Source organism: Poecilia reticulata, chromosome 5 (genome assembly GCF_904066995.2).
Source record: "Poecilia reticulata chromosome 5, P_reticulata-male-v2, whole genome shotgun sequence".
Classification (NCBI taxonomy): Eukaryota; Metazoa; Chordata; class Actinopteri; order Cyprinodontiformes; family Poeciliidae; genus Poecilia; species Poecilia reticulata.
Window position 1 is genome coordinate 23,464,933 of NC_088834.1, and position 15,425 is coordinate 23,480,357.

General features: G+C 42.4%; 1 protein-coding gene and 1 long non-coding RNA gene across 3 annotated transcripts in view; one reads left to right on the forward strand and one right to left on the reverse strand.

The window, feature by feature from the left end:
- Positions 1–1,936: 1,936 nt before the first annotated feature.
- Positions 1,937–12,529, reverse strand: LOC145551735 (uncharacterized). The gene is made up of 2 exons (XR_014087624.1): positions 11,880–12,529; positions 1,937–4,024 (listed from the first exon to the last, which is right to left on the reverse strand). It is a non-coding gene; the product is annotated as an uncharacterized LOC145551735 (long non-coding RNA).
- The window catches only part of LOC103464978 (RNA-binding protein Musashi homolog 1), a 33,003-nt gene continuing 29,080 nt past the window's right edge, over positions 11,503–15,425 (forward strand). Inside the window, exons 1-4 of one of the 2 annotated variants that reach the window (XM_081607309.1) lie at positions 11,503–11,667; positions 12,225–12,265; positions 13,070–13,151; positions 14,716–14,800. In XM_081607309.1, the coding sequence (XP_081463435.1) occupies positions 11,603–11,667; positions 12,225–12,265; positions 13,070–13,151; positions 14,716–14,800 (273 nt within the window). In that variant the 5' untranslated portion in view covers positions 11,503–11,602. Of the gene's footprint in view, positions 11,668–12,224; positions 12,266–12,618; positions 12,970–13,069; positions 13,152–14,715; positions 14,801–15,425 lie in introns of those variants that run through there. The other variant, XM_081607310.1, reaches the window with a different exon arrangement.

The following is a 15,425-nucleotide window of genomic DNA, read 5'->3' on the forward strand; positions in this document are numbered from 1 at the left end:
TTATTTAAAATGTGTCTTAAAATATATCTACAGGTGTCACTATATTTCACCCACTAGCAGCTTTCAAAAATCATGACATCATCATTTACTCTTTGTCAAAATTGGGTGGACATCATTTTTATAATCTTCGCCGACCTAAACCAGGAAAAGCTTAGTCTGGCTAAATGTCAATTTTTAATCAAAATAAATAAAAATAAAAATGGGGTCACAACTGTACCTACAGCATCAATGCATCTCTTTGAAACGCTTAGATATTTATTTAAGCGGTCCATTATTCACTGCAAGTGCTAATGGCATGTCTGCCTTAACTAATAGTTTATAGTGTGATGACCAAATGTGTCAGTTGGTGATTAGACCACAAACCAGGGCTCATAAATCAATAACCACAGTCCTCCATCAGGCTCGAAGGGCCTGCATGCCGCAGTGCACATGTCCAAACAGCTGTTCAGCACCAAACTGCGTGTTGGTATAAAAGGAATCTCAGCGTTTCCCGTCCGACTCTTCAGAATTAGCATAGGCACATGTGCAGGCACATCTCCAGCCAAAGCAAAAAAAATACAAAAAAAATTAAAAAATACCCCAAAACAAACACTTCCCAGGAATGATTTGTGTATTCCTAGGTCTTTGTGGTTTACATTTTAGGAGTGAGGTAGGAGTCAACACACACACTCACACATGCATGCCGGAAACGACGGGAAAGGTGGGATAACTCGAGCTCATTTAACCCTTCCTTTTATGTACACACAAACACACCTGCCTTCCGCCTAGATTCTGTTCAGTGAGTCAAATCATGCTGAGATTAAGAGTTAAGAGACAACGCTTTCTTAAGGTTCTCCTTAAAACAGACATGCTTTCTCTCTCACACACACACACATTCACACTCTCTCTCTTTCTCTCTCTCACACACGAACACACACTGCACATAGGCAGGGGGGATAGGGGGACAGTGGTGTCCTATAAATAGAAGCTAGGAATGGTGATGATAGGTCCCATGAAAAGAAATGGAGGGGGGAGTGGAAAAAGGATTAAAAGAGATACATGGAGTGTGTTTAGAAGCAGCTTGTATGGACTTCTTGTTTCCCCCCCCACAGTCCCCACCTCCAGGTATCCATCTATCCATCCATCCAGCCAAGCTTCTCTGCTCACACTCATCCTCCTCCTCATTTTCTCTTCCTGTATCTGATTTCACTTTCTTTCTGCCTTGCTCCCACCCTGCTCCGGCGCCCTGGCGTGAGCTCCATCGTGTGTTCGAGCGACATCACCCGCAAAAGAACCGATGAGTCACCGTGCAGCCTCGTCTTCTAGGTCAGCACGACGATGGTCTCGGGGACGGTCGTGACTGCATCTGTGTGTGCAGTTGTGCGATTCCCAACACTCGCCCCATGACTTCACCGGTTTCCCCACCGGAAGAGGTCGGATGAGGCGTCTACTGTAAATATGAGTAAGCATCAGCCTCCACGTGAAAAAGAATACACCTCATTCATAATCGCAGCTTCCCTTTTCAAACGCAGCGTGAGATCATGCAGTGGCTTGCAAAGGTATTCCCCTTGAACTTTTCCACATTTTAGCGCATTGCGACCGCAGACATCAGTGTGTCTTAGTGAGATTTCACATGGCATACTAATTGTGACGTGAGAGGAAAATTATAGGGCTGTAGTGATACAATAATCTCATGATACGATATACGATATTCTGCTCACAATACAATACATATTGCGATATTCAGCAAACTATACAATTCAATACACTTTTGCGATTTTCTGACAGATTTTAGAGGGACAGAGTGATTTTGGTGACATTTTGTGACTGTTATAGAGTTGGATTGAATTAATTTAACTGAAAACTGATTAATAGCACCAACTACACAATACCTGGCTCTGGTTGGACATGGACACAGACTTAAAAGTCGACAGCTGGACAAAATGAATCAAAGAAGTGGTGAGGAAACATGTTTCTTTTAATTGAAACAGTACAAACTGTAGCTTACATGCATTTGTAAAGTAAATAAAGTGCACCAAGTACCCTGCTCTGAATAGTTTGATACCTTTTTAACCTTGACACTTAACATCTGAAGGAATCACTCTAAGCCTGATGACCTAATCACTCTCCTGGCAAAGCAAGCAGTGAGTGAGCAAGGTGATAGTTGGATGTTACTATACTTGCGGATGAATATCGATTTTTTTCTAGGAAAGAAAATATCGATATATATATAGCAAAATCGATATTATTACACAGCCCTAGAAAATTATAGATGCTTTCCTCAATTTTATACGAATTAAAAGCTGAAAAGTGTGGCGTGCATGTTTATATTACCCCCCTTTTTTTTTTACAATGATTTGCCCTAATTAAAACCCAGTGCAAGGAAAAGCTTCCTGTAATCATCCAATTATTGTGTAATCGCAGCTGTTCTGTGAAAGCGTCGGAGGTTCGTGGGAGAACATTGGTTAACAAAGAACGTCAGGAAGGCCAAGGTACACAACAGGAAGCCTTTAGCCATGTGAGAGACACAGCATACAGACGGAAGAAGGTGTTCTGGTTGTAAAAATCACCCTGCCAACCTCACATGGTGATGGCAGTATCATGCTGCGGGGATGCTTGTAGTTGGCAGGGACAGAGTTTATGTTAAGACAGAATGAGTCACATACAGTATAAGTCTATCCTGTGCAGGCAAACCCATTAAAGGTTGTAAGAGACAATAGAACATGATAGAAGCTTACTTTAAATCAGAACTTCTTCCCTAAACACACAACCAGAGGTACACCAGATTAAAATGTATATATGAGAGAGGCCTAGTTAAAGTCCAGAGAAGAAAGTCCATCAGAATCTGTGGCAAGACTTGGAAAAAAGCTCTTATTCATCCAGTTAGCCTCAGAAGACTTGTTCCTACAAGCTGTTGTCTTGTGGTGACTTATTCTAAATCCAAGCTACACATTGTAGACTTCTGTGTGTGTAGAAAAAAAAGAAACAGTTTATGACCTTCCTAAAATAATGGCTGAAGTTATTCATTTGGCAAAAATGATTTTGTTTTTTGCTTTTGCCAAAATCACTTTTGGCAAAAATTGATTTAGGCAGTTACATCAGGAAGGCCACGATTTTCTGTTTACTTCATGTTCATGCAGCACTTCGTGTTTGTCTTTTATAAAAAATCCAAATGAAATGCTTTCAAGTCTGACTTTAACACGAGAAAAAAATGTGTTCAAGGATCACAAGAAGCTCCGCAAGATACCATACATTCCACTTTTTCAACACGTTTTCTTGGATGTGTGAACTCAAGCCATGCCAAAGCATAGGACTGTAGATGTGACATGAGATACAGGATAATTAGATATCTTCTAGTTAATAATGCACCAAGAGCAACAGTGATGGATAGACAGTCCTTTTCCAAACTGTGATCCTCTCAGCAATCGCCATGGCGGCCACTGGCGTATTGACAATCTGTCTTTAAGTGTTAGGTCTCTGCTGATTTGTAGTCACAAGCCTTTGTGTGACTCCCGGTCGCTCGCTTGCTTGTGTGTGTGTGTGTGTGTGTGTGTGTGTGTTTGTGTGTGTGTGTGTTCTTGGGTTTGTCCGCCCAGCCGTCTGTCTGTGTGGTATTACAGCACAGATTTCCGCTGGTGCTCAGCCTCCCCCCCACTGCCAACCACCCCATGCGGCCGTCAGACAGAAATAGTCCTGTGTCATTAAGGTAGATAGGCAGTGGTGTGTTTGCTCTCGCAGGAAGTCACCTTTGGAAGACACTCTCGTAGCCTCCCAGCACCATCAGTCTAGTTTGTTTAGTGTGGCTGTGATTAATAAAAGGTTAACTCAAACTCCAGTCAACTGTTGCATGTAAATCTCCCCTTCAATCTCTTCCTTCCTCTGCCTTTCTCTCCTCCCTTTGTCTCTCTGCCCCTGCCACACCTTCTCCCCTGAGGGATGCCGGGATAGTGATTGGAGGACGGAGGTGGAGCTCCTGGCTCATTCGCAGGTGTGCTTGTTTCCCTCCCATCTCCTCTCTCATGTAATGATTTCTTCCCCTCGCCACCTGCCAGGTGAAAAAGGAAAAAAAAAAAAAAACACTCAGCAAACTGAGAGCTTTCAGAAAGCCTCTTGATTTCCACTTTGAGGGAATTTTTGATTGTTAAAACTGATTGTTTTCATGCATCTTACTTTATCAGCAGACTTGTGAGGTAATTTTGAATCACATTCAAATGAAAGCTTCAGGCTCCGAGAGGGAGAGAGAGCACACGGCCCTTTAGGTTGTTTACTTAGTCATTTATGGAAAAGACATGATTTGGTGAGTTTAACCTGAACTGGTTTAGAAACAATGGATCTAATAGAACTTAGTTTTATACTTTAGACAATAACATATCAATGAATCTATGAGCGTTTCCCGAGGATTTATTTATTCCTATTTGATTTTCTATTTTTAAAAATTAATTTGGACTATGTACTGGCTGGCTAATGGTATCAAGGTGAGTCAGGGTTTCAAACAATTACAGATTCAAACCAGCACAAATATTAGGTCAAACTGACTCAGTGTTTTGAAATACTTTTAATGAGATACTAGTGGAAGCGTTGGAGTAACTGGAGTAAATACTCCAGGTTTATGATGCTTACATTAACACAACACTGTCCCTTCTTTCTCTTATTTTTAAGAAAGACAGTTTTGTTTAATAGTTATTTCATAAAAAGAGCCACTCAGCACTCTAAAGCTATTCTGAAACTTTAGAGTAAAGCTGCAATATTCTGCATACTATCGATGTTTACTTTAATACACTATTAAATTTGGTAGATATGTATTTTGTATTTTTAAAAATATTATTACAGCTGTAATAAATGTTATATTATTTTAGCTGCCTTATGAATATGCGTCACTGTACCAGATTTACTGTGGAACATTCGATAGATTTTTATTTTAAATTATTGGGTCAATACTGTAACACCATAAAAAAAAGCAAGTTCATCATACAGCAAGAATCTTATACTGATCCAAACATGTTTGGGCATCTGAAGTACACTTTTATGCAGATGACAGTCATTTGTAAAACATTTTTATGTCTTTTTTTTTATTTTGGGTTTGATATACTTGGCCTGGTGACAGCAACACAGGTCTTCTACTATTTTTATTACTCCAGTTATGTGGATTGGTGGTCAATCTTTCCCTTGAGCGGATGAGTTTAAGTCTCAAGTATCTTGGCTTCTTGTTCATGAGTGATGGTAGAGTGGAGCAAGAAATGGGGAGACAGATTGAGGCATCATCTCCAGTAATGCTCCGATTTGTTTAGGTGATGAAAGAGTTGAGCCAAAATCAAAGCTCTTGATTAACTGGTCCCTCTATGACCCTCACCTGTGGTTATGAGAAGCAGGCCGTGACCAAAAGAACAAGACGTAGCCAAGAAGTAGCCAAACGATCTTTCTCCGAAGAGTGGCTGGATTCAGGCGTAGAGACGGGATGAGGAGCTCAAAGTGGAGGTGGTCCGGGCGTCAGATCAGGAGAGGTCACCCAGGTCTGGGTGACTTCATTTGGAGGTTTTCCAGACACAACCCACTGGGAGGAGACCCTGGTAACAAGATCCAGAACTTTCTGGAGGGGCTTCAGTTCATTCTGGAAGATCCCAAGGCATTCCAAGTCCAGGCAGGATTAGAGGAGAGTGATGTCTACGGATCAATCATGGACCTGTTGCTTCGCAACGCCATCTTAGATAAGCAGAAAACGATGGATGGATGGATGGATGGATGGATGGATGGATGGATGGATGGATGGATGGATGGATGGATGGATGGATGGATGGATGGATGGATGGATGGATGGATGGATGGATGGATGGATGGATGGATGGATGGATGGATATTAATTACTATGATTAGCATAATCTTGTGAAGCTGTGACTTACAGCACCATAACAAATGCACTATTAACATAAAAAAACAACAATCTGAAATCAACAAATAATCACACTATAAAACAGCTTGCTATCATTTATTTTTATAACCCCTTCTTCACTCTTCTCCCTTTGACCCTGCCACTTGCCAAGTTGCAAAATTGTTCTAAATCATCCTGCCTGATTAAATAAATATTTTTTTTTGTAATTTTCTTTATCTTTTGCTATTAAACCTTTCCTTACAACACGAAAACTAAATAAGCAAAAACAAAAGAAAAGCTGTTTTACTAGGACTCCGGAGGAAGAGATGCTTTATCTTAATCCCTTCTAGCTAAATAAAGGCTTTGTCATTGTTAATATATTGATCTGAACACTGCTTTCTGAGTCTTTTCTAGGGACTCCTCTCCTCAGCTCTTTTTCAAACCGCCTCAAGGATCTTGGAGAGCAAGTCCCAGGCCCTGACAGGTCAGAGGCCACTCCCGGACAAAAGGTTCCCTGCACTGGGTCGCTCGTGGTCAAGGATACAAAAGCAGTGAAGACCTGCATTAGACATACAACTGAGGTGGCAGAGTGACAAGACACAGGGATGGCGACGGGTTAGGGGAAGGCAAAGAGTGCACTGAAAAGCTCTCAAACACTGACACACCCACACACACACACACGCTTTCTCACACAGACAGTTGTGTAAATTTTGCTTCCACGCAAGCTTTGCCAGATTTTTAAATTAGCCAAAACTGTTGCCTAAGCCCATAAAACAACTTAGTCAAAGTTTCTCAAGACGGAAAGAAAAATCTCATTCTCTCATTGCTTGTCTGCAACCGCATGCTGGTTGAATAAAAATCTCAACGCTGCGCTAACTTTGGTAGAACTAAAACCTGACCTTTTTTTTTTTTTGCTCCAATCTGTCTTTTAACAGTGCCCTAACTTGTTCCTCTCCCCTCCCCCACCCTGCTGCTGTCTTTCTCCTCTCTTTTTTCATCCAGCACCATTGATCATGCATGCAGAAATTTAGCACGCCCAGCCGCGGCTCAAGCCGGGATAGGTCGGTGAGAGCGAGGCCCTGTCCTACATACTGTTCTCTCTCCATGGTCCACCAGGCCACAGTCACACACTCCCCCTGACCCCTCCCTCCCCCCCACACACACACGCACACACAAACACCCTGCGGTCCTTCTCAGAACCGGCACATGCACGGATCATCATGTGGTGCTGGGAATGTTCACTGATCCCAACTAAAAACTTTCAGTCAGGTGCTGAAAGTAGGAGATTTGGGAGGGATACAGGGGGAGGGTTGCTCATTTTAGCTCTTCAAACTTACTGCACACATACAGTCTGGGTTTGAATTGAGAGGAAAAAAGGACGGGTCTGTCATCTTTCACTTTATCTGGTCCAAGAATAACAGCCATAACTGTTACAGACGGCATTATAGCTCCGAGTCCCAGAAGGTGAGGTGCTTGTTGGAACTGCTCAGCTGAGCCTCACTCCGAGCTAAAGCTGCTAATCTGCCACTTAGCCGCTTGGTACAGCCTGTCACATGGGCCGAGGGACAGGGTTATTGGGGGAAATCGGGTTTAGGAGGAAACTGAACCATGGTGGGGTGAGCGGACGAAGAACTGGGTGAAGGATGTGTAAAAGTGATCACAGCTGTTTTTAGGAACGGCGAGTGATGGAGGATGAACAAAGTGATTGCTGCAACGCAGTTGGGAAAACATTATTCAACAAATACTCGATGTCACTCTGTTATCACACAAGGCCGAACACGTTCATATTGAATACCATATGATCACTTACTTTTTCTCGTGTTGATCTTGCTGTTAATGTGATTTTGCATTTTAGTGTCTTGATTGTTTTAATTTGGGAACTTATCATTACTTGTGTAAGAACTCATGCTGCGTTTTGTTTTATTTCTATTGGATCGGACTTAGATCACTGTGCCTCTCTAGCTGCACTGTTTACACAATTACAACCACCAAGTACTACTTTTGAAATATTAAAATAACGATAAAATGCCATTATGACTGAAATTTATTACCAAACGGCTTCCCACAAAAATCAGGACTGCAAACCTTTTGCCTTATTAAATTATAGTGTAGAAACTCTTGATTCACTCAATTGATCAATTTTGCTCTTATCTCTCATGTGACAAAGCTGACTGAGTCAATTTCTGATCTTCTTATGGGGTTTTGTTTCCTCATAGGCTGCCCACCCTGTAGTTAGCACCTTGGTAACACAGCCTGCGCCTCTACGTTTAATTACAAAATTAACTTTAACCTAGTTGATAAGAACATGCTTGACATATAAAAGGTTTGTTTTATTTATTTTTTCTTTGAAATGCTAATTTGCATTAAAATACATTTGGGTTTTTTGTAGTTGTTTGATGCGTCATGCTGTGGGATTGAGTTTCTTCGTGAGGTAGGCTGTAGCCAGAGCTACAAATAAATGCGTTAGACCAAGCCGTCTTAACACTTCTGCAGAAGCTAACATCCACGGTTTCCCTATCTCTGGGTAACAGCCAATCAGTGCCAAGGAAAGTGCATGCTACTCCATGATTGGCTTGTTTGCAAATGAGTGTAGTAGCATTGCACTAACGTATTCCATCTTCCAAAGCAAATGTTTTCTCCCTGGAAAGTTTAGTGAAAAAATACACCAACAGATGAATTTTTCCCATTTAATTTGGAGTTGTGTTCTGCAGAAATATCGATAAGTAGTGAACCACTAATTTGATGCATGAAGAGATCATCCATGCAATAAGAGTAAGTTTGTGCTGTTTTGCAAACGAGTGGAAAGCGTTTTACAAGAATGTAAAAAAACAAGACTATTTTCCTCTTCTGTATTTGTCCTGTGAAAAACTTTTGATGTTCAGGCATGGCCCCAGGTGGCTGACTGGCTGGCTCCATGGCTGGCAAATTCGTTAATTATTTTTTTAGGTCTCGTTTTGATAATGTTGCACCTTTTAATGTGATTTTGAAGGAAATATGAGAAAACGAGGACAAAAATCTGACATTTTTCCAAAATTTGTGAAACTTTGGGAAAACGATCAAGAAGGTTCCAAAGAGGCCAGCAGTAACATTGTGTGGCAGGAGTTTATAGCAAGACTGGTTTGTGTTTTTGTGTGTTGAAACGTTCGGTTGTACTGTTGTATTCACGGGTCAACTAAGCAGCAGGGTTGCACATTAAATTATTTTATTCCAAAGAAAACAAAAAAATCTAACTGAGCCTTCTGGGAGAAAGGATTATGGTCTGATCAAACTAAAGAGAACTTTTGAAGGTATGTTTGGCTCAGAAACAGAACTCCACATGATCAAAAACAACGCTACGCTAACTGTGGAGCATGGTGGTGACAAGGTCATGCTCTGGGGTTCCTTTTCTCCAGATGGAACTGAAGTTCTTCTCAGCCTGGGTAAAGCCACAAACAGTCTCAAATATCAGTCAGTTTTCACCCAGAAACACTCGGATGTCTGTTTCAAAGGTTCAAGAAGTTTTTATTTCTCAGGATGTTTGTGAGCACAAACGCACGTCGAAACAGCAATGGGATGACCTAACCAAAAGAAAATTTAAGGGGTCACCAAAAGAAAGCTGTGGACAAGAGATTTCCTCGCATCCTCTGATAAAAGTACGTTCACAAGTTGTGGGATGTTGATAGATCCCAACCAAAGACTCCTGGATGCAAAATTAAATGAAAAGGTGCTTTAACAAAGATTTTTTTTAAGGTTCACTTTGGCTCTAATGGCCTTTATTTGAAAATGCTAGGACAGGAAAGTAGGCAACGAGAGAGAAGGAAGACATGCGGCAAGGGTCAGCAGGCCGGGACTCGAGCCTGAGACGGCTACGTCGAGGACTAATGCCTCCCTACGTGGGCTGTGCTTAAACCCTGCGCCACCACAGCACCCCCGATTTGAAGAATTTTGAAACCATTTTGCAGCTATCATATGGCAGCTTTATTTTTTTTCTCCCAACTGACCTCTCCAGACTGGTCGCTGCCTTTTACTCAATAACTGCTTTCCAGCAACTCTGCAAAGAGCAGCAGATATAGAAAATGGGTAGATGGATATGTTCCAATGCATGTGTTTTGTTTTTGTTGAAAAGTAAGCAGAAAAATTTCATCAAAGTGTTTGAAAACTATTTGCCATACTCTTGTTTTTGAGTCGTAAAAACCTTAAAATCTGATGTGAGGGGAAGATAAATGGAGACAAAGGGCAATCCTGGAAGAAAACCTGTAAAACTCTGCAAAATACTTGAGATGTGATTTAAATCCAGTCCTTTTAATTTGTTAGCTGTACTATGAGCTTGAGCTATAATATAGAGAAGAATGGAAAAATATTACGTTGAAATTTAAGGTTGTAATGTGCAAGACACTGCAAATAGTTAAGAACATATTCATGAGAAATTAATAAGAAAAAATAATTATATGTATTAATTAATATTGATAATGATGCACTTTTTTTAACATATTTGTTAAAAGATGTTGTGACACTGTAATATAAGACAGATAATCGGTGAAAAGATCAAACTCCTCCCGGTGCTAACATTGCTGCCTTAAAAATGCACAGCGCTGGGTAAAAAACAACCAATCAGAGCAAGAAGGAAGGTCTTAGTGCTGTCAATCAGCCTCGTACATGCAGAGGATCTGTTGTTTCTGCTGTCATCGGTGGCTATGCTAACCAGCTTGAGCATTCATGGCAGGCTCTGGTGTGGTGAACGAGCAATCAATCAATCAATCAATCAATCAATCAATCAATCAATCAATCAATCAATCAATCAATCAATCAATCAATCACGTCTATTGGTATAGCACATTTGAGCAACAAAGCACTTGAAAGGGTGTTACATCTTAAAAACACAAAACTAAAAAGTCATACAAACATTACAGTCACCAATTTGAGAAACCAGTAAGAAATATTACATTTTGTCGAGTGGTTTTACCAAAACCATCCATGCACATCATATATGTTGGTCAATGCAAGGGGGAGGGTCTGAATAGCGCCTACACATGAGTGATTTACAGGTCTAAGACCCTCCTCCTGGCTCTGATTGGTTGTTTTTGACCGAGTACTTCTGCTAATGACTGTAGGACCACATTATTATATTGGGACGGCACAGATAGTTTTTGCCGATATGCAAAAAAAACAAAGTGTATTTTTAAATAAAAGTAAAATGCAGCAGCTATATATATATATATATATATATATATATATATATATATATATATATATATACATATATGATCATGTCCTCCATTTGCTGTTGTAATTCCACTAGCCTACAGGTTACCGAATTGGCAGAGGACACTGTGGGTCCCGCTCCACTCAATACTCTTTAATGGACCATGCTGCTGTGATCAGCCAATGACAGGAACGGCGGGGAAACACTACAGAGAGAGCGCCACTGGCAGCATGAACACAGCCAGCCAATGTGCGGGAGGGACGGGGCAGAGGAAAGGGGAGGGGAGGTCCGAGGCTACGGGAGAAACTGAGGTAGAGGGCGGAGTTTCTCCCTGAGCGCGCCTGCATTCGTGTGTTTCCTCACTCACCCCTCCTCTTTTCATCCTCCCCCACCCCCACCTCTGCTGCCCCTCTCCTCCCCCCACCCCCCTCCCCGTCCTCCACCTCCTCCTCCTCCTGCTGCTGCTGCTCTCATCGAGCCTGCCCGCCCCTGAGTCTGGAGCAGCAGCAGCGGTGGAAGCCTCACTGCCTCTCCTCGCCTCACCAGTGCGGGAACCACAGCAGCAGGAGAGCAGAATGGATACGGAAGGGAGCCAGAGCAGCCTGTCCTCCGGCACGGACAACTCCCCCCACGACCCCTGGTAAACGAGCCGGTCCGGAGCACCGCTGCTTTTGCTTTTTCTGGACCCGTTTTTGAGTTCACCTTGGACTTTAGTGGAGTTCCGCGCCGAGACAAAAGACGAGCACGCTGCGTGTGTGCGTGTGTGTGTGTCTGTGTGCGTCTTTCTCTCTCTCTCTCCCTCTCTCTCTCTCTGAATGTGTGTGTATGTGTGTGTGGGATGGATCCACTCACCGGAGGAGACACAGACGCACCGCTTCTTTCCGCCTGCCTGCCTCCCTTCCTCCTCATCCTTCTTGTTTGTTTATTTCTCGCGGTGTTCCTCCAAATGGCAACGCTGCAACTTCTCCATCATCCCCGTCTTTTATTATCACCATTTTTATTTATTCCTCCTCCTCTGGGGGATTATAACGGCCCGGCCGGCCGATGGGTGACTTCGCAACATGGCCGATGCTTTCTTCTTTACTTTACTGATGCTAGATTACACAGAGAAACCCTCCAGATTTGCTCATAAATGTGCTGGGGAAGAGGCGCTTTGTGCTGTGTGACTTACATGCGGCTTGTGTTTCTCTCATTCAGCAAAATGTTCATCGGGGGTCTGAGTTGGCAGACAACACAAGGTGAGCTGTCCCGCACTCTACTTTAACACTGTCTGGATGAAACAACCTCCCCTCTCTCCCGCTCTCTCTCTCTCTCTCTCTGAAAACGCGCAGCTTCCATGCTTCTTGAAGTTGCACAGAAACCCCGTGTACAGTTCAAACACAGAAAGGCTGCTGTTCACCGAGGATCAGCTCTCAGGATTTAAGACTTGCAGAGACGCAGGAGATTAACACTGGAAATCGTGCACACATACAACTAGACTTGTCTGCCTGTCCCCCCCCCCCCCTCCCGCCCCCCATTCAACCTCCCTCACTCCCTCTTCCCCCCCCCCCCCACCCCCCTCCCGCATGTGCGCTCGTTTGCGCAGTTAATAACAGAGGATTTCACCTCTATTAACAATAAATACGCAGATGATTAAAGTTATCGATTATTCGGAGGCCAAGCCGAAGTTGTGCGCCTGCTTATTCCCACGCTCCTGTTGTTGTTTTCGTCTCATCGTTCGCATTTATTCTAGGAGACACGCATGCTCACAGTTTATTCTAGTTAGCCGTGTTATTATCCCACAGATGCTGTTGCTCTAAACCTGCAATCTTGTTTCTTTTTTTTTTTTTCTTTTTTTTTTTTTTGTGGCCTTCGCTGTAATCTGGGAGGTCTGGAGGGACGCAAACACAACGTGGTCCAGCCCCGACCCCATTGTTTCTCTCCGGCCACCCCAGCAACACATGTGTGTGTGTGTGTGGGGGGGGGGGGGGGTGTCTGCAGGGAGAATTTGTCCCCCTTCCTGAGTTTATTTAACAGTTTGCTGTCCTCGTTGTCTTCCGCAGAAGGCTTGAGAGAGTACTTCTGCAAATTTGGCGAGGTGAAGGAGTGCATGGTGATGCGGGATCCCGTTACCAAGCGGTCGAGGTAAGAGGGAAAGGAGGCGTGTGCGCCCCGCCGTCCTATCACTGGATGCCTCATGCCTGCTTTCCACGCTTATTCTCCAGGGGCGTCCCTAGAAAGTTTTTGAACGGGGGTGACCACTGATAGATCATTTTCTGCGGCTAATTGATGAGAAATACGTAACGTAGTTTTATTTAAATGTATATATCTACATGCAGAGTTGGGTAGTAACTGGTTAGGTTCACTTGATGTACTTGTAGGAGTGTTTTTCTTGCTATGCTGAACTTTTTTACTTTTACTTGAGTGGTTTTATTATGAAGTATCGCTGCTCTGACTTGACTAAAATTTCCGGATACTTGTGAGTAACTTCACTGGATGAAGAAGAAGCTTGTTTTAACTCAAAAACTCACCAGACACAGACACACACTTGCAGTTTCTGTTGACGTTTCATACGTTTTATACTGAAAGAGATTGTTTTTTGTTGTTTTGTTATTATGTTATTTGTTTGAATTATTTTGAATTTGGTCCTCAAAATACCATCATATTCACATAATTTTAAATCTTGGTCCAACTGATGATTTTTTTGAATATTAAATGATTGAACCTCAGCAACCTTTTCACCAAATACTTTTTTCACTCTTGAGTAATTTATTTTTACTACAGCTATTTTTCACTTGTTCTTGAAGCAGTGCTACTCTTGCATGAGTTCAGGTTTTGGGTTCTCTACCCACCTCTGTCTGTATGCAACCGTTTCAAACTGCGTGGTTTCACAGCAGCTGAAGCTTCTCATAGTTTTCCACAGCTTTGCAGGGAATTATAGCCTGTTGCAGCACACTGCTGGTCATCTGGCTAAAAGAAGAAAGTCAGCAGACTCTCCTCCTGGCTATTGCATAAAAAAAATAAGAGGCAAATTGGGCTGTTTAGGACATTTTTATTAATGTGGAAAATTCAGAATTTCCTTGGTAGAAAGTGTGATTAATAAACGTGTTCGCTATATCTGAGTTACTCTATAAAGAGAGCAGCTAAAACATCTAATATTCTGTACATTGAGTGCTTAAAACCCAGATATTGGAACTGGATAATCCTCATTTGTTTTGCTGTCATTTGAGATAATTTGCTCAAATACAATTAAACAGTTGTTTTTTTTTGTATGTTTCTTTACTGCATCAAAACTGAAATCTCCAGATATTTTTATTTTATCAATTAACAACACGCCTTTGGATGCATCCTTAACATCCTTAACATTGACACAAGTATCTCTGCCAAAGAACTTGTGACACTTTACAGATCCTACATCACCATCATGTGTTGTAGTCAGGAATCAGGAGGTCAAAGAAAAATGATCCATGAAAAGCATGATTGGTGACTCTCTCTTCAAATCACCACATTTAACAGCTTTAGTGATTGTTACGTTGTGTTGCAGTTGCAACAGTGGGACTGATTGCTGCTAGCTGAGGCTCATTCTCATGCTTTGAGTTTATACTTGTAGAAAATTACCCATATAGGACCCCCCTTGGAGGGACCGCTGAACTTCTCCACCAAAAGATGGCTGCATATGTGAGTTTATTTCGTTCCTCTCCTCTTGCAGGGGGTTCGGCTTCGTTACATACGCAGATCAGGCCGGTGTGGAAAAGGTTTTGGCACAAAACAGACATGAATTGGATTCCAAAACGGTGAGTTTTCTACTTTAAAGCCCTTTATGGTTGGCTGGCTTTTTCTATCAGCATGTATTTTTTTTTTTTTAAACATTAGTTTTTTTATTATTCTTCCTGCCTCTCTGTGCATTTTGCCTCCCACTGTATGGCTTGTAAAGTTTAGGAGTGCATTTCGGAGCAGCCACCCCTTCCCTCCTCCTTCTGCTTCTCCTGTCTGCTCATTTCCCCCCTCCAAAATCCCGGTTCAGGGCGCCAACATGAAAGCGTTCTTTCTTGGTCTTCATTGCCATGGTTACCTGGGGGACCTGAATGGGGTAGCGGGAGCCCCTGCTAACACCCCTCGCAGGTTTTATGCGCAGCACAGAGCGCACAGAAGTTGTTTCAGCTGAGTTTTAGGGAAGGAAAAAGTTGTTGGCGTCGAGTCCCAGCCCGGGCAGATTCAGCCTGTGAGGTCTTCTCTTCAACATGGATGCAAACTGTTGAGATTTTCAGGGAATTGAGATGTTCCTGTAAAGAAGAAGAAGAAAAAAAATCCCCCCTCCTACACTCATGGAGCATGAAAATTCAAATGTGGGTAAATGGGACAGACACTTTGCCAGAAAGAAGGTCATGCTTGTGTTTGGTTTTATTAATAAATATCTGG